General features: G+C 34.6%; 1 protein-coding gene across 2 annotated transcripts; it reads left to right on the top strand.

The window, feature by feature from the left end:
* Window positions 1-47: 47 nt before the first annotated feature.
* On the top strand, window positions 48-26,575 carry LOC121419054 (protein O-mannosyl-transferase 2-like). Of its 2 annotated transcripts, none has more exons than XM_041613345.1 (18): window positions 48-128; window positions 11,266-11,455; window positions 12,001-12,109; window positions 12,517-12,691; window positions 13,157-13,250; window positions 13,926-14,032; window positions 14,649-14,731; window positions 15,528-15,637; window positions 16,276-16,406; window positions 17,009-17,087; window positions 18,434-18,585; window positions 19,993-20,081; window positions 20,586-20,662; window positions 21,183-21,254; window positions 22,115-22,280; window positions 22,895-23,035; window positions 23,569-23,677; window positions 24,871-26,575. In XM_041613345.1, exons 2-18 carry the CDS (start codon window positions 11,291-11,293, stop codon window positions 24,974-24,976), a joined length of 1,965 nt encoding a protein of 654 aa, XP_041469279.1. In that variant the 5' UTR covers window positions 48-128; window positions 11,266-11,290; the 3' UTR covers window positions 24,977-26,575. The 2 variants fall into 2 exon arrangements, with proteins under 2 accessions (XP_041469279.1, XP_041469277.1); XM_041613343.1 differs by lacking the exon at window positions 48-128 and adding an exon at window positions 7,637-8,054.
* Window positions 26,576-27,039: the final 464 nt, after the last annotated feature.

Here is a 27,039-nt window from a genome sequence, read left to right as displayed (position 1 = left end):
TTCAAAAACAAGAGGAAGATTTAGCTCCGAAGTTCTTGCTTGAGTGAATGGTATTAAGACTTCCAGTAACAGGCAGAGTGATCCTCCGGTTGTTTGCCATGTCTTCGTCCAACAAAGGAACGCCGAAGGTATGTCAATAGTTGAGAATATAATGTGAAAGCTTTCAAGTGCGCTTTGCTCCTATATACAGTCTGGATTCGCAAAGTTTCGCTAACCTTGGAAAGATGATAGATTCGGAAACCAAATCACTAAAGTGTTGTCCGACTTGAGAAAGGCCTAAACTAGGCCTATATGTCTTGTCTTTCTTGTCAAAATCACTTGCACTGTTTCAGAGTGACTTTCAGAGTGAATTTTACAAAAGTGCAACGTCCATTCTCACAGTGCCGAGAGTGACAACTGTCGTCTTCACGGTTTGTAGACTGACAGAGACGTATATTTACAGTAGTTAACAAAATGGCTTGTTGTTATATTAATAAATTCAAATTGGACCTTGGAACTTTTGGTTGTAAGCAGCGGGTGTAAAGAAATATTAAAGGTAACCTATATAGAGATTAATGATTGAATACTAGTATCATGTATACACTGTACACGTTGTTACTGCGTTTTACTAAACCGCGCATAGACGGGAAAATATAATGGAAAATGTTGCATATTTTTTGCTGAAAAAGGCATCGGTGAGTGAGAGGGCAGATCATGTCGTTTTCTTATTCTAAAACCCGGTTCTGAATTATCCTGTAAACGCATATGAAATTATTTTGGCCAATCTTTAACGTACTAACTTTCATATTCTATTATATCTCTCTAAAAATACAAAAAATGTGATTAATTAATCTCTGTGGTAAGAATTTGGAAAAGGCTATAATTGCGTAATGGACTGTCAAGGCTGACAACGGAATTTCTTGACAGCCTCCAACGAGTGCCTACCCACCCACCCCCCCTCCCCCAACACCATCATAAAAAAGGCACGTCTTTGATTTCTAGAAAACGAAATAATGAATAGGACACCTATACATTATAACATTCAAAGCACAATAAACTGATACTACAAAAAATGCTCTTCGGTGATCATGATAATGTTTTGAAGAAGGGGTTTGGTGCATAAACCCTGTAATTATTGTCTCCTCGTTACCTATAAAGTTGGAGGAATCAAAGTCCAGTAGTTACACCCTGCATGCCCATGTGTCGTGCGTTTAATAGTATTCTATTAAAACCATAATTAGAATATTAATTGTGATGGTCCAGTTCAAATTGCCAAACAGATTGCTAAGCCATAATAATTATGTCAGAATCTAAAGGATTTAAATTAAAAGATGCTAAAATGATGTGCCTTTTATGATAGTGGATGAAGAATTGATTTCTATGCAGTAATTTCATATATTCAATATTTTCTTTTGTCTGTGTTTTCTTTATTGTATTCCAGTACTAAACGGTCAATGTCTGACTAGACATATCATTGAAGGTTTCTGCCATTTTTACATGATCATGTAAAGACTAATTTTCACACAGAAATTCGGATAAGGTTCAAGAGGCAAATATGTGATTCTATACATATATTGACATACATGTACATTAAGCTACCATGCTATAAATTCAACACAAACGTCTCAATGTCTATTTATTTTACCTAACCCGATTACGAAAGTATATATCTCAAACAAATATCATGAAAATTACATTGCTTCTTTTACAATAAGAATCAGACATATAATTATTACTGGCAATACACTTGCTTTTCATCCATATAATTGACTAAACTTGACCCCGTGCAAAATAATGTGGTATCAAACCACGGGAACGAGCTCTGTTCTGCAAAAATGATGACATTCGCTATTGCTTGAACTACCAAAAACAAAATTGTTTTAGCACTTTTCTGATGTGCTTATTTGCCGAAAAAAGACATTGAAAGAAATTCTACTTTACTGTTTAGGTACATGTATCAAAATTCTCTTAGTAAAAGGGTATATAATAAAAAAATGAAAATGAAAAATGAAAATCCATATTGCATGTAAATATACATGTATATATGCTTCTTGACTTTCAAAAGGGGTATAAACAATGTATTCTACTTCCAATACTTCAATCTGTATCAACACTTGTTTTCTGAATTCTGTATCTTTAACGTTAAAGGTCAATTTGCAGGATGCAAACGTCAAATACAATATCAATAACCCTCGTAGGATGCAAACGTCGTTTAAAAAAAATCAGAAATTAATTAAAAATGTACTTGAAAAACAGACAGTTTAGCCATAGGTTTCAATGATATCTCAATCATAATAGGCCTTGGCGGACCCGGATGATATACCATTGCCCATCTTGTGGACCTTAAACAACGCCTCTGAATCTCTTGCTTGCTTGGAAAACCCTTTTTCTTCTTTTTTTAAAAAATTATTCATATTTCTCAAAGGACATCAAACCTTGCTCTAATAGAATCAAATTTATTTCATTCATCATGGTAATTCAAAACGATTTGTGCGAAAGGATATAGAAAGGGGAAAACTTGAAAGAAGGCAGAAAAGGAATAAGAGGAATAAGAAAGTTTAGGGACTTTAGGTTGTTTGTATAATGAGATTACTCTCAAAATGACAATTTAGATAGTAAATTATCACGATTAAGTCAAGTACAGTTCCCATACTGTGTATTGGAACAAATATTTTCCATATTCCACAACTACAAAATCGCCACAGATTTAGAGATCAAAACCTTTGCCAATTGAAAGTTATGTGTGTATGTGTGATTGTGAGTGTATGTGAATGTTTGCCTAATTTTAAAGAAAAAAAAATCATCAAAATGTGTGGGGGTTTCTTTCTTAAAACAAAAACATCAACAATGATCAAACAACCATTGGCTCGATTCCCTTTAAAATACCGTCATGAATGTCATTCCCTCCGGAAATATATCATGCTCTGATTATTAAAAGGTCATTCATTATTCGTTTCCGGTCTTCAATGGAACTGCATTTTCCAGCCCGCCCCCCCCCAAAAAAGGGTAATTGTAATCATTATTGAACCAATGCTTATACTTCAACAATATTAATTTCTCTGTAATAAACTACATTTGTACATATTACTTTGTAAAATCATATTTGATGCATTGAATGCAAAAATAAAAGCAAGCAATCAATAACGATAATTAGAAATATACCTATATATTTTTTCTCGAAAATATAGAATCCTTTACAAGATTTAGATGAACACAGATTCCAGGGGCGGGGGACAAATTTTTTTTCACCCATATTTGCCCCGATCGGCCGCTCAAAGTTGAATTTTGTTTGTTTCTTTGAAGGGGCTATCTCTGTGGCGTAATGAGCCCAAAATTTTGAGGGGACTCAATGCGGCATATCGCGTAAAATTAATACCAAATTCAAAGTTTCTTAGCTTTATTCTTATTAAAAAAAAACACAAAGAATGTAATGATCTCATTAAATTAAAATTTTTTTGAATTTCATGTATTGTGTCCTGAAAATTGAATTCATAAAAGGGGGATTTTAAGTAGTTTGTTATATAATTAATATATAAATATTCTTATGGAATAACAAAGACAATATGTAGGCCTACTTGGCAAATCAAATAATGCGAGTGCACAGCGCAAAAAGCTGCAAATGATATTCACACCATAAAACGGACATTTTACAGAGCACTTTAAAAATGAAATGTAAATCAAACAAAATAAGAAAACCTCAATGACATCCGGAGCTGAAATATGTTTTGTATATTGACTTCAAAACTTGATATTTTAGGCTACATATCAGCCTATTGAGCAAGATATGTATCTCATCGAATAGGTTGTGCGAGTGCGAAGCGCGAGCGAAAATTTGATTAAGTGACATGAAATATAATCATTTTCCAAGTCTCCCCCTGACGTTATTCTATGTACTCGTCTCCCTCTTCTTATTTTGCTCTTCTTTTTTTCCTCCTTTCTTTCCCCTTCTTTTTCTTCCCCCTTTTTTTGCCCAAGTCACATGTTCTAAAAATCATTCTCATATGTTTTAAATCTAAATTTTAATTTCATTATCAGGGGCTGCAGAACGGTTTTGAAGGGGGGGGGGGGGGCTGACCATGCAAAAATCACAGTCAGATGGTCACTTTACGTTTTCGACACGGCTTTGAAAAAAGTTTGTCTAGTATGTCTTTGTTTGCAGTAGTCATTATTTATTAATGCTTTCTGTTTATACAAGTTTTTACAAATTTTCAAGTATTGTCGATTGCTTTCATCAAAATATTATCTCCTAAGATAAATAATAGCCGATGAATCATCTCCAATTATATGAAAGAAACTTAAGATTTAGTAATACTTACATGGACGGAAGGAACGTTGTCATGCAGACTGTTATTCACGTCAAAATACGTCCAAACCAAGATCCATACACTCAATAACAATTGCATAGGAGTTCAGCGGATATATAATAGGCCTATATAATTGAAAAATATCACAGTTCACAACCCAGAATATGGTCACGATATTGAACTTAAAAATACAATGGTAGATAACCTTGCATGATATACCGCAGCAATGAAAGGAAGATCAAAAAAAGGGAGGGGGAGGGAGGGAGGGAAAATAATTCCAACAAAGAGCTAAAGCCGTTCTGTGAATAGCATAACCTTTTTCAAATCGAAACTTTCTTGAAAATTGATGACAAATTAATTGCAATTGATGGAATTATTTTTTTAATAGATTGTGTTAAAAAAGGGTCATGTATGCTACCATCGAACCCCCGAGCTATCTCCACCAATCACTTCCACATATAATGTTTCCCATGTAACATCTCCCCTCATCGTAATGTGGATACAATCAATATTTCATTCGCTCTTCATCGATGTTTTTTGCTATGACGATTCATTATTATTGTTCTTCTTATTTTATTATCATCATTATTGTTATCATTATTAATATCAATTATCATTATACCACCACCACAATCATCAGCGGCTGCATCTTCATCATCCATAAGTAATTGGACCCCCACACCCTCCTCACTTATTGATCGGCCTGTATTAGCGTACCTACGGGGGGGGGGCAGAGGGGGCAGACCGCCCCCCCCCTGACGAGTCACAACTGATCTCTGACGAGCCGCAAGTGGCCCGATCCCGTGAACTTGAAAACTTTTTTTTTTTTGCTTGTCAATTTTTTTCTGGTACGAAATCCTTTATTTTTGGTTGAAGACTTATTTTTTTTGCTTGTAAAAATTTTTGGCGGACGAATTTGCACCACCCCCTTTTGAAAATCCTAGGTACGCCACTGTCGGCCTGTGTATATACCACTGCCCTTATACTGCGTATTGGTTGATCTGTATTGATGGCATGACTGTGCTTTGGTTCATACCGGAAATGTTCAGTGCTCAGTGTCATGAACTATTTGACAAGAGTGTTTCTTTAATACTGATGGTTATCGATTAGCACGGATTACCGGAAAGGAGTAAGGACCGTTGAACTTCGATTCGAGAACTAATTTTTCACACGTTCAGAATTTTACTCAAATCAAGCTGGTTAAAAATATGAATCTGATTTAACTTACCAAGTCGGTGTTACTTTTTAAATCAATCCATTCTGTTTTACATGACTGTAGCTTTAATAAAAAAAGTAAATCAGTTATATTCATTTTTCAGATTAGGCTTGGGTCATACACGTGAGCAGTCATGCACGTGAGGATCACTATGCCATGATGATATTAACGTTGACAAAATAATTTGACATAGACAAGCATTCCATTCCCATTTTTTCTCAAAGTTTCAATTTTTTAACTTTGCTGCACTTTGGAGATGGAAGGGGCAAGTTCCCTGAAAATTTTCCGGGTGAAACATTCCGCAGGAAATAAATGACTGAAACATAATTATGTTAACAAAATGATTAAGTGAAAATATAGACATATACATACGATTGAGGTCGTCAAGTACCGTAACAAAGCAAACAGCATATACTTGGATTGTTGAAACGTAATCTATGGAATTGTTCAACTCAAACTAAAGATATCGCCTACAAGACTCTTGTGCGGCCTAGGCTGGAATGTTCCGTGTGGGATCCCCACCAGAAAAACCTTCAAGATAAACTTGAAAAAAAAATCAAAGAAGAGCAGCACGATTTGTATCTAACAAGTATCAACGCATAAGTTGGGATACTCTCCAAGACAGGAGAACAAGTAGCCGGCTTATATTTTTGTTTAAAGAAATACACAATATAACTCCATGTAATATAAATCAAATCACTTCCAAAGCATCCTCCAGGCCAACGACCAGAATAACCAGACAGTCTCATGACTTAAACTTCAATATAATCAGAGCAAGTAAGGATTATTACAAATATTCTCTCTACCCTCGTACATTGTAGAGTGGAATTCACTTTCTCCCACTACTAAAAAATGCACCCGATCTATCTGCATTTAAGAAACAGCTGAGCAAAAACATGCTAATTAAAAGAAGTATAGTGGCAGCGATTGCATGAATGGCCTGCACGTCTATAGCCTCTTTGTGGCGCTCAAGTGCAGTATTTACAAGACAAGACATGCAGTACTAAAAAATAATTTTTCACAGTTCAAATATACATTTGTCCTCACTCGTTCACTGATACAAACAATGCTTTTCGGTGGAACTTTTTTCGCAGACAAATTTCTTTAATTTGATCGTTCATTTTGAATGTTCAAGTGTGAGAAAAACCATGAAATATCTCATTACATGCCTACAAAATTTAATTGAATAACCAAGAAGATTCTATGACTGTCCAACAGGCAACAAATTGATTCAAGCAGCTGTTCATTTCTAAAGAAGCACAAAAGATGTCCGCCTTCGAAGCCGCCAGTTTTAGTGAAGAAATCCGAGGGGTGAAATTTTACGAATATCCATTTGTATCAATTTTCCATCTTTCATATTAATAAACAAACTGAAATTGGATGCATGACAAAACATCAATAACCAAGCACTATTACGACGAGATATTTGCCAAGATTTATATCAATCAACCTTTAATTAGTGAAAAAAGAAAGAATTTGACCTTTATTGAAATAGATTTTAACACTTTTCCCGTTTGCGGCGAATGAAAATTTCAAATGTGGTCGGTGGAATATTGTTATTCATTACTGTATATGCCAGATGAGTGCCCGCCCATGCCCAGTCGAGCAAATTTGAGTCATATTTCAGGACATATTGCATAGTTTTTTTTTTCGCACGCCTCCGAGTACTAACCAGACCAAGATGCGGCGAAAAAGTGATTATCATCACAAAAGCATATTCCTTTTATGTATGACCTATATAGCTGCGGAGTCATGCGGGAATCATTTGTCTACATAATTGCAAGAGATGTTGGGCAAAGTGCATGCCTGACATACTTTCTGCTGGCGGCTTTTCCTTGCTCAAGAGATATTTGCTGTTACTCCATCTCATTAGTGAAACCTCTTTGGAATAACTAATTTTGTTTTACTCATAGGTCAGCAAATTTGTTCCAGACTAAATGATTGCATCATAAAATGGGATGAAATTTAGATGAAATGGGAAGAGAAAACCTATCATAAAAGAAAAAAATCCGACCCCTCCCTCCCGGACCCAACCATAATGTGGCCTACCTCCCTCCTATCGATGGACCTTGACCCATAGAGATACGCTTTGAACCTAACATGATCCTGATATCCTCGATCGAGGTTCAGGATCGAGTGAGCCCTCTGTTGATAGGATTCATACATGCATTAACTACTCTTCTGAAGTTCTTGCAATCTGGAAAACGAATCATGTCTTCTGATATTTTCAAGAAGTCTACGGAACATCGAAAACAAGAAAAACAAGGCATTAAATGCTCCCACAAATATGATCAAAAATACACTTTTGATGAGAAGCAGGAAGTTAAAATGCCCGATCAATTCAACGCTCCTGGTCGCGGAAGAGAAAGAGCAGACTCTCACTCTGGTCCCACATGCGGTGTTTCGTGTAGCAAATCTTCAAGCAAAAAAGGAACTTGCCCTGAGGCTGAGAATTTGGTGGAAAAGAGGATCATTTACATTTTATCGATAAGTATTATATCGATCCTGGCTCTGGCTACGAGATTCTACAAACTTGGAGAGCCTGATCACATATGGTAAGTAGCTACTGTCTAGAAGTACCTAGGTATATGTTGAAATAAAGACTTTGACTTGAGAAATGTGGTGTTTGCGTCATCAGACATAGCATCTATCATTTAGAGCTCATCAAGACCTTTCTCATTCATTTCAATAGCCCCAGTAGCAAGAAAGTTATGGTAGTTTCAATTTCGTACAAATCACCACTTAATTTCTCATGTATTCCTTTGTTTTTTAAAACAAAAATTGTGACCTTTATTGGGACCAAGGTGCACTAATAATAGAAAACAACAATGCGCATACATTGGCATAGGGAAGTGCCCAACAACACTCCCAAAAATTACAGACACCGCCGAAACGGACAAAAAAACACACTTAGCGTCGGTAGATTTCTTTCAAAAAGTTTCAAATTTCACCACAATGTAGTTGAAATGTTAAATTGGAATGAGTGGGATGATACCTATAAATAGGAATAGCAAGAGGTTGAAAGCAAGGCCAAAGTTCCAGTAGCACACAGAGTTGCAAGATCACCGAGTGAGATTTTTTTTCAAGTCTAGACAGCTGACAGCTGACAGCTGCCATAAACATCAACTATGTAAAAACAGTGATGGTCACGCACATGCAAACACAATACAAGGCAATGCCTCCACGGTCACCCTGTGATTATAGGCAGAACACTCAATGCCTCATTCAGAATGCATACTATTGTATCGGCAATGACACAATGTTTGCTGACTTCTTTAAAATCATCACCCAATCACGGGTGTGCAAGGTTAGCTAACCTCGCACTCTGTGTGAGTGAGTCTATGTATATAGGCTACTCCCTTTTTACATTCATTACTGATAATAAATAAAACAAAGCAATATATTCCAATCAGCTTTTGAGATTGAAAAACACAAAGATCTCAAAATCAAACCAAATCAGCAGACTGGTAGAACAAAACTAGCAATGCAGAAATGATCTGGTCTATCATTAACTTTTTTCTGTATTTATTATGCATTGCAAAATCAGATTCTCAATTGTTTTTAATGTAAATGTTTGCGCAAGAATTTGAGAACTAGCGCTAAATACTAACTGTAGTTTTATAACGAGGCATCACACGTATCTGTAATCCATTCATGACATTGGATTCTAAAGGTAAGCCAAATGATATAAGGTCAGGGGTTAATTTGTATTACTGTATGTAGTAGTCTGCAACCACCTTGCCTGTGATGAGTCTGCAACACAAAATATTATTGTGTCTCAATTGTCTCGCATAAACAGCTTTTTAGCTGAAGTGGGGCAATATCTGTACAGCATGCATTTGATCATGATGTGACATTCAGCTTTGAGATCACAGAGAGGACCCTCCATGGTAACTTGATGAGCTAGGCTCGGCTCAAGATCCTGAATCAGGTTAATGGGAAGTTCGCCCTGACAAGAAGCTTATTGTAAAAATAACCGTAAAATGTTATAAAAAAGTTCTTTGAGTTTTAATTATTTGATTTGTGACGTCATACATGTATGCGAGCAGCTTTCCTACATAGTGTATGGTAAAAACTCAATGAAATGTCATCTTCACAGAAAATTGAAAATGGTTTTAACTTTACCTTCAGTATATCAAGAGGCAAATCATTTCACAACCAATCATGAAAAGAAAACAAAAACAAGTCATCAGGAACATTTAAAAGTTTGAAATTTATGCATTTTATATTACATAGCATGTCGGGCAGCAGCTCATTGATGACATCACAAATGCAAAATTCAAAATTATGATAATTTTCTTTTTATCTTTAATGGATTTTCTTCAAACCTTCACCAATATCTTTTATTATTTCTTTTGCTATTTTTGCAAATTTTCTTCAGGGTAAACTTCCCCTTTAAGACTAATCAGGGAAATGGGTATGAATTACATTTTTAAAATTAAACCCGGACAAAAAAAAACAAGCTTAACACTGGAAATTTCATCAAGATTGGATGTAAAAGAAAAGGGTTTTTATAAGTTTTGCCTAATTTCAAAAGAAATTTTAAACTTTTGCTTAATTTCACAAAACATGAATCTTGGTCAGCTTGCAAATGAAGGAAAGTTGACGTCACCCATCCATTTCTTTTGTATTTTATTGTATAAAATATTTTATTTTTCTCCTCATTTTAATGTGAAACATATTTTGGTTCCTTGTTCAACATGTGAAATTGACATTGTTTTAACCTGTTGTGATTGAATGAAGCTAGTCTTTTTGTAATATCTGAAAATAATAAAATGCTAAAGAAATAGTGAGTGACATCATAAGCACTCTCATTTGCATATCACTGTGTGATGCTGGTGCATATGTTTTTTTTTGAAAAATAAGCCAAATTTTTAAAGTTCTTATATCTGATTTTTCTCTTCTTTTTCCCAATATTTTTACCCAATGGGCAATTTTATTTATAATAATAGCAAATTTGAATGTTTACAGAAATAAAATTATGATGAATACAAACAAATGCTTCAGCATACTCCATTTTGCAATTTAAATTGTGTTCTCTTCCCATTCAAATCATGAATGTAACATTCATCTAAATGATATGTTTTGATTGTATTTGTATTTTTTTAATCCGACACAGTCTTGTTCATCTTCAAAATAATATTGTTTTACTAAATTAATGATACAATTCAAAATGTCATTTGCTTTTCTTTGTATCCCAACAATATTCTGTGGAGTAAAATTAATAGTAAACGTAAGAGATGATATCTGCGACTCTACTCTAAATAATTTTACTGAAATAACAGAAGTAAAAAACAGTGTTCAATTGTTTCCTTCACAGTATTACATAATGTACAGCACTCATAACGGTGATCTTCAGGTTGAAGAGAATATCATTTAAAACCACAATTCTATTGAAAAATTTGTATTGGAAATATATTAGCCTAATGTCCATTGTGAATCTGAAAATAATCCTATTAAAATCAGGTATTTACTATTCGAGCAGAGAAAGATAATTCTAAAATAAACCATGGCAACATATAATATATGATTTCCTTTCATTTTCCATCTGCCATGCATCGAAATGTTGAAACAACAATTCAAACGTCACAAATTATAACTAACAAATGAATTCAACTACATGTACGTGTATTAAATGGTGATAGAAATCTTGGCTGTTCACAATGAAAATGTGTTACTACTCTCACAATACAACATGTCAAATAGTGTGGTCAAAGACTAAATAATCTATGAGATAAGTAATGTAGGTGTTTAATCTAATTCCAGCTGGGATGAAACTCATTTTGGCAAGATGGGGAGCTACTACATCAATCGCACATTCTTCTTTGATGTGCATCCACCGCTGGGTAAGATGTTGATAGGCCTTGCTGGCTATGTGTCTGGATACAATGGCTCCTTCCCATTCGATAAACCTGGAGACAAGTATGGTGACACTGAATACTATGGCATGAGAGCCGTAAGTTTTCAACCATTATTTTTATTGAATGATAATAAGTATAATGCAACTTATAAAGTCTTCATATCCACTATACAGAGTGCTTATGGCACAAATTGTTGCATTTTTAATTATCCAAAGATTATCGTATTGCTGCTACAGTGTTTGCCTGAAAATACATGTATGGTGGTGACAGTAATTATACTTTATACATGTACATATCTGAAAGAAAGATATTTCATAATTTTGATTGATCTGTAATGTATCTTGGAAGTTAAGGAAAGCCAATGGATTATAATACACAGAGATGAAATAATTAATTGAATTTCATTTGCTTTTGGATCATTTGAATTTAATCACATTTTTTATTGTATATAAGTACAATTGGAGGACCATTTCATGAAGAGTTTCAACTATTGTAACTTCCATGGCATTGGAAGCCTTTATTGTGTTTGACTTATGAGGGTGGTTACCATGGTAGTTGCCTTAATGGCAAAGTAGCAGTAGTTGTAACTCTTTAATGAAACAGGCACCAGTTAATTACTTTTGATCTTTACTTTATTTAGTTTTGTACCACCTTGGGATCACTGATCATCCCTCTGACCTACCTCACAGTGGAAGAAATGACCAAGTCAATTCCTGCAGCAGTAGTTGCATCCTCACTCATTCTTTTTGGTAAGCTTGTTATTTTTGGCCATTCTTACTTATATTTCTGTTTGTATTTACAACAGAGATGAGTTGAGATTGATCTAAAACAGAAAAAGAATTTAAAAAAATGAAATTTAGTGTTAACTACTGGTATTAAAGATGAAATATGAATAAATATAAATTGACTGTATTCTCTGTTTTTCGTGTGAAGACAAGAAATGCAGGTCCCCTAAACCACTCACTACTTCTTTTTTTCTAATTCCTAAAGCCATCCTCAGTTTATCTCTCTAGTAATGCATAACATTTTAAAGGAAAACTATTGCATTGAAAGACGGATAATTGATGCTGTCAGTTTGAACAATAAAGGCTGATTAATCAATACACATGCATGTGGAGAATGGTCTATTACAATTTTACATAATTTTGTTTCCTAGACTGTGGATGCCTGACCCTGTCTCAGTACATCCTCCTGGATCCTATCTTAATGGTGTTTATCAGTGCTTCAGTCTTCTCTCTTGTCAAGTTCAGGTCCTGTCACTCCAGTCCTTTCAGCCCAAGATGGTGGGCTTGGATGTCTGTGACAGGAGTGTTCCTGGCATGTACTTTCAGGTATAGAATTATATTTTTTGGTATCTATTTTATTGTGCAGCGACTTCTAGGCCATGATAAATATATTTTTTTCTGCCCGTTTATTGTAAATTATGCCCCTAATAAGTTGTTTAATCAAGGAAGTTTATTGTGAACTGTGTAAATAAGCTCTAAGTTGAACTTTTACATGTTCCAACTAAATAAAACATGAGAATAGCTTAGTGGCTTTGAATAACACTCATAAGTTTATTTTGCTTTAAACCAATCAACCAGATGATAGATTACAATGTAACTTGTAACTCTCTCATGTCCACTCTTCAGAGTGCTGAAGATGTTAGTCGTTCTAATAAGCCAGGCTAGAGCTCAACTGCCGCCTAAGTGTATCAGTATTTCAAGGAATGAAAATTCCTGCCAGGACAGGTATTTATGTGCGGAAATATTATTGAAAAGTAATTAGAAATAAATGAATGATTTATTGTATGACAGTGTAAAATGGGTTGGATTGTTTGTGATCCTCCTTGCTGGTGTGTCGACAGCTCAGGACCTTTGGAATCTTCTTGGTGACTTGAGTCTTACAAAGGTAAATAGAATTTAAAAGGATTTTTTTCCTAAATCCTGTATGGTGTGACAAAGTCCAGCAACATTTTCTTATGGCGTTCTGAACTTTTGACATGGTGTAGGAAATCCTCCCATGTATGCTATTAAAAACACATTAAATGCTTCAGGGCCCCGTCTTTCAACCTCAAGTATGTGGAAATCCATCAACGTCATAATTTTTTCTTCGGGAAATTTGCACAATGTCCTTTGTAAACAAATAAAAGCACACTTAATTTTCAAGAAAAGTATGAATATACATCATATCTAGAATTTTTTAAAACAAATATGTGTTTTAGATGTTAACATTGGTGGCTTTCCATAGTTGTGGTTGATTGGATCAATCATAACTCTTTGTAAGATTGGACCCAGGCCTCAATAATTACGTTGTATGGACTAACTCGTAACATCATAATGATATCATGAGATATGTAATGTTGATTGTTTTGTCATTTAACTCCCTTCAAATAGTTTGTAGTACAGTGAAATGCTCTTCAATACAAAACAATACAGGGTGCAAAGCAAGATAAACAGTATACTGGAACAGATGTCTCTTCTTGCTTAATTTATGAGTCTCTGACTTTATGACAATATAACAACAAGAATCTCATTATGTGTAAAAATCAGATATGATCAATTTGAATACTTTCTATACACACAGATGACACTGTTTTACCATCTCTTGGCCAGAGTAGCATGTTTGATATGTTTGCCAGCCATCATCTACTCAGTTTTCTTTGCAATCCACTTCAAAGTCTTAAATCAAAGGTAAGATATGACACAGAATGTGATGACACTCGAGGAATATGATGCAATTTAACATAATGAAGATCTTTTAAGATGGTACAGTAATGTAACATATTAATAGAAAATAATAGAAAATTATATAGCGCTTAATACATGGTGTTTCTAAGCGCTTTACAAAACGATTAAGTAGCAGACATTAATATAATTTAACATTTTAACAAACATGAAAGGAAATGTACAGTGTAAAGTATTTTTATATTACAAATTAGCTAAGAAAACTGCCTACTCAAGTTGGTAAATACAAAATGATGATAATAAAATCAATGACGTTTATTAATTAAATAGTTCGAATACAAACAAAATGAATGAATCGGACCATATTGCCAAATGAAGCTTGTGCAGATCAATGCAATTTAAATTTTTAATTATTCCAATGCTACTTTCGGTAAATGAAGCGATATTAATTGGTCGCTAGCTCAGAACTAAAATATTAATTGATATAAGAATAAAATGCTGCAGAAAACAGAGAGTTTCAAGTGAAATATTGAATGTAGGATATCAAATGTCCCCATGTTGGTATTGTATGCATATTTATGGATAGGCTAAACATTTGATCCAAATATTTTCTCATTTGCAGTGGGAATGGCGATGGTTTCTACAGCTCAGCATTCCAAGCCAAACTCATAGGAAACAAACTTCATAATGCAGCTATGCCAGAAGGTAAGAAAGTCTAATGTTTGTCATACATGATACATTGGATATCAGTCTTCTGTCAATAGGAAATATAAAGCCTGAGAAAACAACTATTAAGGGCATAACCAAATACCATTAGACTCATGAAACTATGGATTCAAGTATACTTTACATCACATTTTAAGTCTAGTTTAACCAATCCTGGGAAGGTGGTGTTTCAAATTGTAATTTTCCAGGTTTGTATCAATCATATCTTCTTGATATGTGGGAATTTATGCCTTAAGTTCTATATTTTTAAGGCAAGGCCATTCTGCCATACAACACATTTCTATAAAACAGCACAAATTGGAAAATTAAAAAAGTGCACAGCATATCTCCATGGCCATGGCCTTCAAATGCCTTCAATTGATTTAAAAGATAAACTACAAGAGTTTGTTTTTGCTCCATTTTTTCTCGACTGCTTGGAACTTTCACCCAGATTACAAGTCGTGCACATCCTGTCCTGAGTGGACCATGACTTTCAAACCTTGTTTTATCCTTATTTCTTTAAAATGCAATCAAATAGTTGCGCTGGTAATAGTTGATCAATCCTGACAAGTTATATATCATTTTAAAGCTTAGGGTTTGCTTTTTCAGGCTGAAAAAAAGAAGAGATGAAATGAAAATTTTAAAATTCATTTTGGGTAAAAATTTATTGTGGGATATCAGGTGGCAGATCACCTACATAGTTATGAGTAGTTGAGAATAAATTTACTGCTGATGTTTTAAAAACATGGTTTACATCATCTACTATGAATATCCTTCTATGGGTTCTCACCTTTAGCCATTGCCTATGGATCTTTGATCACATTAAAGAATCATCGCTCAGGAGGAGGACTTCTACACTCTCATCATCATCTCTATCCTGAAGGCTTTGGTGCTGTGCAACAACAGGTAGTTAAGCTTTCTTCATACTTCCTCTCATCTCTGGTTTGCTTTCACTTTCAGTACATACATGTAGATACTATATGATGATAAACAAATAAAAAAAAAATTTTCATGTTGTAGTTAAAGTTGAAATGTTGTATTTTATTTCATACATAAAGACAGTTTTATTGGTGTACAAGTATAAAAGCAAATGATATATTTTGGTGAAAGGGGACCACAAAATGGCTGTTTGCAGTGTAGTGCTCTGTGTATAATGTAATAACATCCAAGTAAATGATATATAAGAATGTTGCTTGTGGTGGTACACTTGAAAAAACTCTTTAGTCAGTGCAGGCTTTTTTGTATGTTTGTTGTTTAATGCCAGGAAAATAGAAAGCTGTCTGTTAAAATCTCTCTGTAATAAAAATCTATTTTTACTTTGAATGGACAAAAACCAGTTACTGGTACTGTGTTAATATCCTAATAGTATCAGATTCTCTCCAATGCTTGACAATCTTTAACCCAATTGATACTGAGCCTGCTCTAATGCATCCTTGATTCTATGCAACATATCTGATATAGCGCTATCAGCTTGTATCAGATGGGTTTAACTTATCTTATTTGTATAGGTACTGTATGATTGATGCATTGCTTTTGTCTCTCAGGTCACTGCATATACTCACAAGGATATGAACAATGAATGGTTGGTGAAGAAGTTTAATGTCAATCCAGACCCAAATGATACATCAATACAGTATGTCAAACACGGCGATCTCATAAGACTGGAACATACTGCGTAAGTAATCTATGTACTCTTTTCATGTTGATGGGTTAAAGGGGATCAACTGTGGACTTGACCCAGACAGAGACTGTATGGATGTAGTCTTTTGTAGATGCCTCTGCCTGAATTGAGAAAAGGATGAGTTCAGGGCCTTTTACAAAAAAGCTATCTAACGGTATACTAATTAGAATCCTCAAATTAGATTGGCTGTTGAGTATTTTAGGGATTCTGGCTCTAACACAGTATTTATCATTGGATGACAAACTTATTAACTTTAACGCAATAAGGCCTAGATTGGATCCAGATATGAAGTATAATGAGAGCATTTGTATTAATTGTCTGAACTGATTTTTTGTACGTTGTGATCTCCAAGTTATTTTTAGTGACACCCACACCAGCAAATAAGTGTACTTATCAAATTTAATTAGCACTTTTATGCTGTTGGGGAAACTTTTCAACATCGTTATGCACATTCCTATGTAAAAAACCTGCTACGCAAAATACATTTTTTGCAGCATTGATGAATAATGTGCTCAGAAAATTGTGATTTTATGCTATGAATAGTATACCCTTGAAGATAAACTTACATTTCTATTTTTGTTTATATCTTTCCAAAGAACTAAAAGAAATCTTCACAGTCATCCGCTACCAGCTCCATTGTCCAGTCGACACCATCAGGTTACTTGCTATGGAGAGGTAAGATTCAATACAAATTCAGAAGTGATTCTGGCTCTTGAAATTTAACATACAGTTGTTGATTTGATTGTGTATAATTATGATGATAATGATACTAAAATGCAACATTTATAAAGTGCTTATAAAAATATTGTTAAGCATTGTATATTATTACTCCTCCTTTATATATCTGCCAATAAAGTGTTTAAGAATTTCAAGGAATAGGACTAGGAATTGGAAAGGTATGGGTATTATCTCTGTAAGTTCTTGGTTATTGCGGTGCGAAGGACAAAAAGATTTGACCTGATTGTGAAGCATCTTGTGTATGACTCTTTTATTTGACCGCTGCACTCGAGATCTGCTTCTGGTAACAAGAGGCCTGCGCATCTTTCATCATTTTCCAGACAATCTGTCGTAGAAATTGGATGCACTGTCTAAATTTTTCTGTCCACTTTAAAAGTCAAATCGTTTGTCACTCCTTTCTAACTTCTTCCCCATCTTCTTTGCCTTTGTGATCTCTTCTGAATACCAAGGATTTAATGGTTGTGGGGCAGCATGTAACAACACTTAACAGGGCTTCGCTTGTCAAGAATGTCTGAAAGAATTCTTTTTTATTGATCAATCAACTTGGTGATGTTAGTTTCCAGAAAGAGGTCTCATGAGCATAAGGCTTGAGTTATTGCCTTCAGTTTTTGGTAGAGCAAGTCCTGAAGAAACATCAATGTTGTGCTATTCCTGTGACTCTATGGTGGCCTGAAGGTCACTACCACCTTAACAGAGACCGATGAGCCATCGTCTGGCAAGACATTTCAGCAAATACATTCAAAGCTGGTGAAAGTATGATTGAGGATGTTATAAGGTTAAGAGAATGCCTCCTTAAGTACAGATAAGATGAGGAGAGTGCCAGAACTTGTATCTGTAAAATGTAAGATCAGTTATGACCTAACCATGTTTTTCTCCATTGGATACCCATGTTTCTGTTAAACACAAAATATCAAATCATGTTGAAAATAAAATAGTTTAAAGTACATGTAGATATTTGGAAGATCAGTGTTTTAACCAAAAGACTTTGTGTTGATAAAGCAAAGGAGATCTTCTGGTAACCTAAGAAGATCATTCCTTTTAGTTGATAAGTTCCATGGGAAGAGAGTTTTATTTCCTCCTTTTTTAATACCATCTCCGGTCCCTCGGATAACTTAAGGAAAAGAGTCATTTCTTAAGAAGGATCAGCTGAATAAATGCCAATATCAAATGGAAGAAAAAAATATATAAATGTAAGAATGATCATAATTGCTCTTTATTTCAAGATTATACTCAGAAAAAAGTATACATCACATACATTGAACATTGTTGCCTTCATCACACAGAATGGTACAGGCGATGTGAATGATGTATGGAGAGTCGAGATTGTAGGAGGTAAAGAAGGAGACCTTGTTAAAGTTGTCAAAACCAAACTCAAACTGATTCATCAACTCATTGGATGTGCCTTATTTTCACACTCAAAGACACTTCCCAAATGGTTAGTAACATGATTGTAACTCCCTCTCTCAAACTTTCTCTTCTCCCTGTTTCTCTGTCTGTCTCTGTCTCTCGCCCACTCATTAGAATTGCCTTATTCTCACACTCACACTCAAAGACACTTCCTAACTGGAATATCTCAGTCTCTCTTTTCTCTCATTATAGAATGGGGATTTGCTCTGAAAACTACAAAAATCATTAGTATTCTTTACTCAGTGCCAATTTTGGATTACATTGCATTGTATTTTTGAATTATTTCATTACTTAGTAGTAGGCCTGAGTCATCACTGGTTTTACTCGACCTGGGATTGAGTGGTGGGGAAATGGTAGGAATCGGGTACCTGAAAATTCTCGTAGTACTAAATGTACTCCACAGGCATTAACGCTAGTGCAGCACGTGCGGAGGTGAAGATGTCGGAGAGCAAGATATGACTTTTAAAAGTTGTGTGCATTTGTGGTGCATTTGTGAACTGCTTCCAGAAAACCAACAATAAGTCACCAAAAATGAATTTTGTTATTTTTTATTGAGCTTGAAAATCTATATCCTCAGCTTGATGTATAAGTTTTCAAAGTGCAGATCAACTATATCCCTTACAAGTACTTTATTGAATGCATAAGAAATGATATGTGCAAACTGCAATATCAGGGAAACTTCCAATCAGTCTGTAAGAAATGGTGTCAAAGAAACTCTGGTATCTTAAAATCTCTCCTTGAAATTTTGACAATATGAAGAAAAAAAATTACTCTTTCCTCTATACTGGAATGGGGCGTAATATGTTTAAATCTTAAGTTTACATGTATCATGACTAAAAAAATTGATACTCGGTGGTCAACTGTGGAATTCAAAGAAAACAATTTGTGGCTTTATTTTGTGGCTATGCGGGCAGCGAGATGTACTGAAATGGCCACCAGGCTGTACTAATTGGTTGTAGTGAAGTCGTTCTAGTAGTAGTGCATGAGCGCGGCGTGTCCAGCCTTGATCTGTGTGACTCTTACTAGTTACATCTTTCATGCTGTGGAGCCAAGTGAGTCCTTGCTTTTAGATTGTTACTGTTTAACTGTATTTTTTTTTGCAAGGTTATAGAGTGTAAAGTTAAGGAGGTGACCACATCTTTCATCTACCTGACTGGATGATTGCTTTAATATTCCAGAGTATGATGCAACTGAAAAATGAAAAACTTTGACTCAGGCCTACTTAGTACTAATTTAATTCTTATATGTTATCATATATGTTTTTTTGTACAAATGTGAGTATTGTGATTTGTATGCCTAGTTTGTTGGTACCTTATTTGTGCATTTTATTAAATGAATTTAGTACATTGAAGTTAGATAGTTGATCATAGGAAGTTTGCTGTCATTTGATCATAATAAAGCTTTCATCTTTCTACCTATTGTGATTATGTTATAGGGGTTGGGAACAGCTAGAAGTCACATGCAACCCTTACACAAGAGATGTGAGAACTTTATGGAATGTAGAAGATCACACCAATACAAAACGTGAGTTTACTGTAAGATTATTTATTCTATTCTCAATAGAGAGAAAGAGACTTTAATCATGTCAGATGTACTGAATGGTAATATCCCAATATTATCCTTTATATGTAGTCATGTACTATCCCTGACGTCCCTTTCCCCCTCCCCCTACAGCCCCCCACCCCTCCAAAAAAGGGGGAAGGTAGAAAGTATTGGGATTGAGAAAGGTCATGATTTTATAATCAAGCACATGGCAATGACTGTAAAATATGTGTTTTATACACCATTCATGGTGGTTCAGTTTCTGCCAGAAATAAAAGATAACTAGACATATTTTTTTTTGAAACATGATCGTAATGAACATGACTACATGATGTAATGTCAATGGACCTGGAGCTTGTGAGCTGACGCGAAGCATGTTTACATATTGACTAATGATTACGTTATTTACAAAATGGAGTTACTGCATTTAACCTTTTCAATTTAATTTCTAATAAATACAGCACTTGTGTCATTCCTTCTTTTCAGTTCCCAATGTAAATATAAGCCTGTTTGTGCCATCATTTCTGGAAACTTTCATTGAAGCTCACTTGGTCATGGCCTCGGTAAGTTATTATTATTTTGTGGGGAGTAGAAATGTATTAATCCAGTTTTCTTTGACTTGTGTCATGAAATATTTATTTGTATCATGATATTCAATGTCATTGGCATGCAAATGTTTGAAATTATTGTCCCCCGCCCCATCTGGAAGATGTAATCGCTTCGGTAGTTTAGAAATATATATGCTTGTTTTTATACACACCTTTTCATGTATCAGATGCTTGTATATGGGCCAAATAATTCTGGGAGGAAATGAATTATTACTCGGTATTGAGGAAGTAACCATGGCATTCTACCAATAGAGAGGTCTTTTTGATAGCAGCTGATATTCATACATAATGGGGTTTTTTTGGGGGGGAGGTGGTTTTTTTAGTGTAATAATTTTGGCTTGTTTTATAATTCACAACATTTGGATTCCTGTTGTCAGACTTACTTTATCCTATGGTGTTGTTTTTTCACTTCACCTTGTATTTGAAGACTTTTTCTCAGAAATATTGCTCATTTTGATGACTTTTTGGTTCTTAGGGTAACAACAACCTCAAACCCAAAGAAGGTGAGCTGACATCACAACCCTGGCAATGGCCCATTAACTATAGGGTAAGTTGAAATTGGTGGTGATGACGATGATGATGTTGATGATGGTGATGGTGATGATGATGATGATAGTGATGATGGTGATGATGGTGATGATGGTGATGGCGATGGTGATGATGACGATGGTGATGGTGATGGTGATGATGATGATGATAATGGTGGTGGTGATGATGATGATGGTGATGATGGTGATGATGGTGATGATGATGATGATGATGATGAAGATGATGATGATGATGTTGTTGATCTATAAAGTTAGTGTAAAGATATTGAATAAATAGACAATGATTTTATTATTGTTTGTTAAACTTAAAGGCCTTTAAAATAAAATGTGCTTAAGTGGGTATAATAGAACAGGTGCAAACACATGAATAAAACGTCAAGGAAACATCATATTTAGAGCTCAGGATGTGGATTGAATGTTAATATTTGAAATTATGTAAGTATATCAGTGTCCACATTACCAATATCTTAATCACTATGTGATTATTAAACATAAAGTTGAATTGGTAACTAGTGAATAGAAGTTCTTCGAATGATGTTTTGATCTCTTTTGTGGTGCTTATATTAAGTTGTGCTTTATAATAGTGATCTTATACCCTGCCTTAAGTTTCAAATGACTGGAATATGGAAGCCAAATGTGTGCCTGAATTATTGAAACTGCATAAAGTACAATATGCAGATGTTCTTTGGAGTTCCTTGGATTAGCTTACTTCCTATACTCTGGTCATCTTAAAGTAAAGGGTAAATAAATAAGAACAGCTTTGATTATAATAAAATAAACCATAATCGGCTCGTGTTCTTCCAAGAGATAACTCCCGTAATTCACTTTTGGCACAACTATTTTTTTTTCAAAATTTCAGGGGCAGCGTTTTTCTGGTGCTAATGATACTGAGTACAGAGTGTATCTCCTTGGCAATCCCATTATTTGGTGGGGGAACTTAGTTGTACTAGCCCTCTTCTGTCTGGCAGCATTGGTATGGCTCTTCTTGATGCAGAGGGGATATGAGCTCTCTAAACAGATGCAAGGTATGGTTAATAGTGTATTAAGAGATAATATCTTGTATATTTAAAAAAAAAGAAAGAAAGCATTCATTATGAAAAAAAAGACCAAGCCCCCTTGAGACTGCATTTCTTTAAAAATGTATAGTTTTGGAAATGATAATAAGACCACTTTTGTATTAAGCTCCCATTCAGTGTGGTCTAATAACTATTTCCTAAAATATGTAATTGAATTCCAAAAGTAATGTATTTAATGTTTATGACGTATACCATCCAGGCCAATAATATGAAGCTCATCAATTTATTGTAGAGTTGGATTGTTGGATAGGATTAGTTATATGTTGTGGTCACTTTGGTCAATTGTAAGTCAGACATGCACTTAATCAATATGATTTCTGTTATGTGGCCCAGAAGATTGTTCCATTTTGCCCCAATTTTTTTTTTTGTGTGTGTTTCTCATTGCCAAAGTGATCCATGTCTGATTTTTTTCTAAATAACTCAATATTACAGTATAATTTCTATTACAGAAACTTGTCCATAAAGTACCTGCTTATAAAGGGTCACCTTTTTTGCCTCCCTTGTGTGGTCTCTGATTATACAGGCTTTGCTATCTTACCATCGAACCTTTTTAAATCTTTCAGAATCTGCATCTAATGTCTATCCATCATGTGGTTGGCTGTTTCTAGGCTGGGCACTTCACTACCTACCATTCTACTTAATGGGTAGAGTCCTTTACTTTCATCATTACTTCCCTGCGATGCTTTTCAATAGTATGATCACTGGTAAGTCATTGTTCTTTCTTACAGAACTTTGAAGTAGCAGCATTTGATAATTTTTTTTCATTTGCAGTATTAATTATTTGATGTAAATTTTGATTCATCTAGGCGAACAACAAATGAAAACCATGACGAATTCAGAGATTGTTGAAAAATGGCACCAAAGAGCTTTGCACCATTTTTTGGTACTAAGAAAGTGGGATTAGGGGATGAAAGAGAATGTTGAAAATGCAGGGTGACATAAGTTGCACCCATATCAAATTCTTTCAAATAAAAATTTATGACTGCAAATTTCTAAATGAACATTGTTCAACATGAATCATGACAAAATAATAAAATCATATTAACATTGTAGTACTCGAGTCATGACATCATTATTATTACATGTGAAACTTCAGACCGTTTTGTTTTAAACCCTGAAGTATTGAGTGTGCACTTATTAAGATGATTGATCTCGCCATGTCTGAACAAAGTAAAATGTTGCTGAGCACTGGACTAAGTCTTTACTTTTGGACTTATCATTGATATTGTTTGTACAGGGATCTTTGTGGATCATGTGCTGAAGGTTGTAGAACTGAAGCTAGGAGGTCGTTTTCCTCACATTCATCAGAGTGGTGTAGTCATAGTCCTGGCTATAATCATTCACAGGTAAATAACATGATTGCTGTCTCTAATGATACAAAAATGGAAGTTAGCACACTATCTTTGGAATTTTGTGAACAACATTTAATGTGATCCACAAAACTGTGTGGATCGAAGTAAATTACAGTCCGACCTCTCTTATCCGGACACGTTGGGACCAGCACCAATCCGGATAAGGGATTTATCCGGATCTGGGACACCCAATATTAAATACACGCAGCTGCGCTGCCGGCTGCCTCCTATCCCCAGTCCACCGCAGTAGCTACACTATTGTAGTGGGCATACGGTAAAGACAATATTCACTGCAGTCAGTGCGAATTATAGGCAGTGTTTTTATCGAAATGAAATCGATCAATGGTCAAAACTCTTGGATAATTTACCTGCTAAAATGACTGAGGTATACCTCGAGCATACCTCGAAAGAAAGAGAATGACTCAATGAAACCAAAATTTAAAATTAGATCATCGTGGCAGGTATCGCAGCTTCGCAATGTCAGCCATTGTTACACTGACTGTAGGCTAAAATATGATAGATGGCGCTGTCCGTATTGAGGCATTAAAGTTAGCTAGCAAGACAAGTGTTCTTTTTCCCGCGAAGCAAAAAGAGAAACGTGATGAAATATTTGCTCTGCACCCTGGTTTACTGGAAATTATCAGTCCCAAAGTTTTTTTGGTGATTTGAGTGAGATATTTTCATGAAAAATATGTTTGGTGTAGGATGACTATGTTGGGAAATATATGTAATCAAAGTGAGTTTACATATAGGATTGAGTTTAGATTGAAAACTCATTTCCTCACGTACCGGTACTAGATTAAATTTAAAAAAAAAAAAATCTCGGCAAGTTTGCGTCCGGATAATAGAGAGATCTGGATAAGGGGAGGCCAGATAAGAGAGGTCGGACTGTAAATGCTGCTATTATGAAATATACTGTCCCATTGGTACTAAACTGAAAAATATCAATACATTATGTTTAAGCAAAAAATTATGACTTGGTGCAAGATCTCCAAGATTTATGTCTAAACATGGTATATTATGAAGATTGGATGCTCGAGAGAAAGATTGGGCATTATATGATTAGCTCTTTTGTGACCTACAGGGGCTATTTTGGCATTTTTAAGAAGTACACAGAGAATTTTGTGTATTTATTTCCTTTCTTTGGGTTGACTGTTTTTTTTTGTGTGTCCATCTTACATTTGCAGTTTCTATTTGTTCCATCCTCTCTCCTATGGGATGATTGGACCAGTGGCAGACAAACCAGGAAGCCCAATGTCTGGACTCCTCTGGCTCTCTTCCTGGGAGTTCTAATCAGGGCTATGTAACACAAAGTTCTGCAATCAATTGCAAAATATTAGTGAATGATTATGATCATTGCATGCATACACTGTTCAATGTACCCTTTCTAGAGTAATGAGAACCATTGATTGAAATTTGCAATTGATAGTGAATTTTTGTGGTATGGCCTTGTGATATGACTACTTCATCTTCATTCGATCAGTACTATTAATCTTATGTATCATGAATATGGACCTGGTTTCACTAGATTTGTTATTACTGATCACTATGATATAGAAAACATATGCAAGCCAATCAACACTGCTGCTGGCAAAAACAAAATCTAGTTCAGATTCAAATTTATTTTCAATATTTGTGTATCTTGAATCATTTTGAGTGAATTTTGTGTATTTAAAATCGATCATGAACACAAATGCCAAGTTTTGTGAAACTGGATTTAGAATGTTCAAGAGTGTAACCTGAAAGATATGATGCATATTTTTGTTATTACATAATTCTTGTTGAATATTTATTGGGTAGTGCCAAGCTTGCATCATTTAGAGTATATTTTTTTGTGTGTGTTTTACTCAAGGCATGTATTGATAGGTATACTAACTGGAATATGAATATAATGTACTTGGAAAAACACTCTGAGTGGGAGATGGTTGAGGGTGCTGCTAGATTAATGTGATGTTATTTGATCATGTTAATGATAGCAAATCTTCATTTTAGATGTGATACTTTGCCATCATAATCTATTTTATTGTAAATCAAGACAACTTTTCTCAACAAGGATTTATTTTATTACTTTGGTAGACTTCGAAGATTTTTGAACTTCAGTTTCAGTGAATGTGTTGTGGCCCTAATATTTTTTGTGCTAATTTACTTATGCCAATTTTATGCAAATGTGTGCATTTCGCTTTCCCCCTTTGTTTTTGTTTAGAGGTTTTTTTTTAATATTTGATATAATTTTGGAGTAGATATAAAATAAATACATTATTGCTTGCCTCTGTTGTTGAAAAATGAAATGTGATTGATACATGGAAGAAGTGTGGTTGACAGAGATTAGTAAGTTTGGACAGATTAACTAGTATTGAATTCTCAACAAAACAGGAAGCCACTAATATATTTGTTTAACAGTAGGCCTATATGTTTATTAGCAAGAAGGTGGTAAATTTTCAAGAGAATCTTATTTATTAGTTGAGGTACTGAAGCCTGTATTGAAGCCCGTTTGGGTACAACTCTGAGTCTTTCATATATTTATTGACACATTCATTCGTATTCATTTGTGTGTGTGTGTGAGGGTTTATTTGCACGTTAGGGTGTGTGGGTGACTGGGTATGGGTGTGGGTGTGTCCTTATGCATCTCCAGTGTTGAAATCTTTTTCAATTCAATTCAATTCAATTCAAGGTTTATTAAAAACATGAGTCGTAGCCAAATGGCTGAATTGTTCATGTATACAAAGTAAAAACAATAAAAAGACTCATTACATATTTCAAACATCAAAAAACAGTAAACTTTGTAAAAACTGACATGAGAAATATGTGTATAGGCAAGAATACTTTGGCAAAGAAAATTTATATACATGTACATAAGATAATGAGGAAATAGTAAATTAAAAATAATAAAAACAAAATACGTAAACGCTTGTAAAAGATCAATAAAAATATATGGATATTAAAAAGAGTTGATTTCCTCATTCATTAAAAAACTTGATGTTGCAAGAAGGCTGGTATTGCTTTCAGATGAGTAATGGGTTTATTGATTGGGCATGTCTTTATTCAGGAGATCTATGAAATATGGTATGGGGCTATTGCGAAATAGAATTGAATTCAATTTTTTCAATGCTATTATGTTGCCATTATTTTTAGTTAGAACATTTTATTTTTCTGGTGCTGGTATCCTTTTTTGCCTGCTTTGATTGTTTTTATATTTATTTTTGCATTGCTGTATTCATTAAGTATTTACTAACAGTCTATATGTATCTCATGTTTGTACCAGACTTTCAGTCTGTTTGAAAAATTGTTTTGATTTGTTGACCTTCAATGGAATGTGTTTACTCCTGAGGATAATCGTTTTTTGTGTGTGTTTCTTT

This window comes from Lytechinus variegatus, chromosome 7 (genome assembly GCF_018143015.1).
Source record: "Lytechinus variegatus isolate NC3 chromosome 7, Lvar_3.0, whole genome shotgun sequence".
NCBI classification, from domain to species: domain Eukaryota; kingdom Metazoa; phylum Echinodermata; class Echinoidea; order Temnopleuroida; family Toxopneustidae; genus Lytechinus; species Lytechinus variegatus.
The sequence above is the reverse complement of the archived record's forward strand: the minus strand, read 5'-3'. Positions and strand labels throughout refer to the sequence as shown.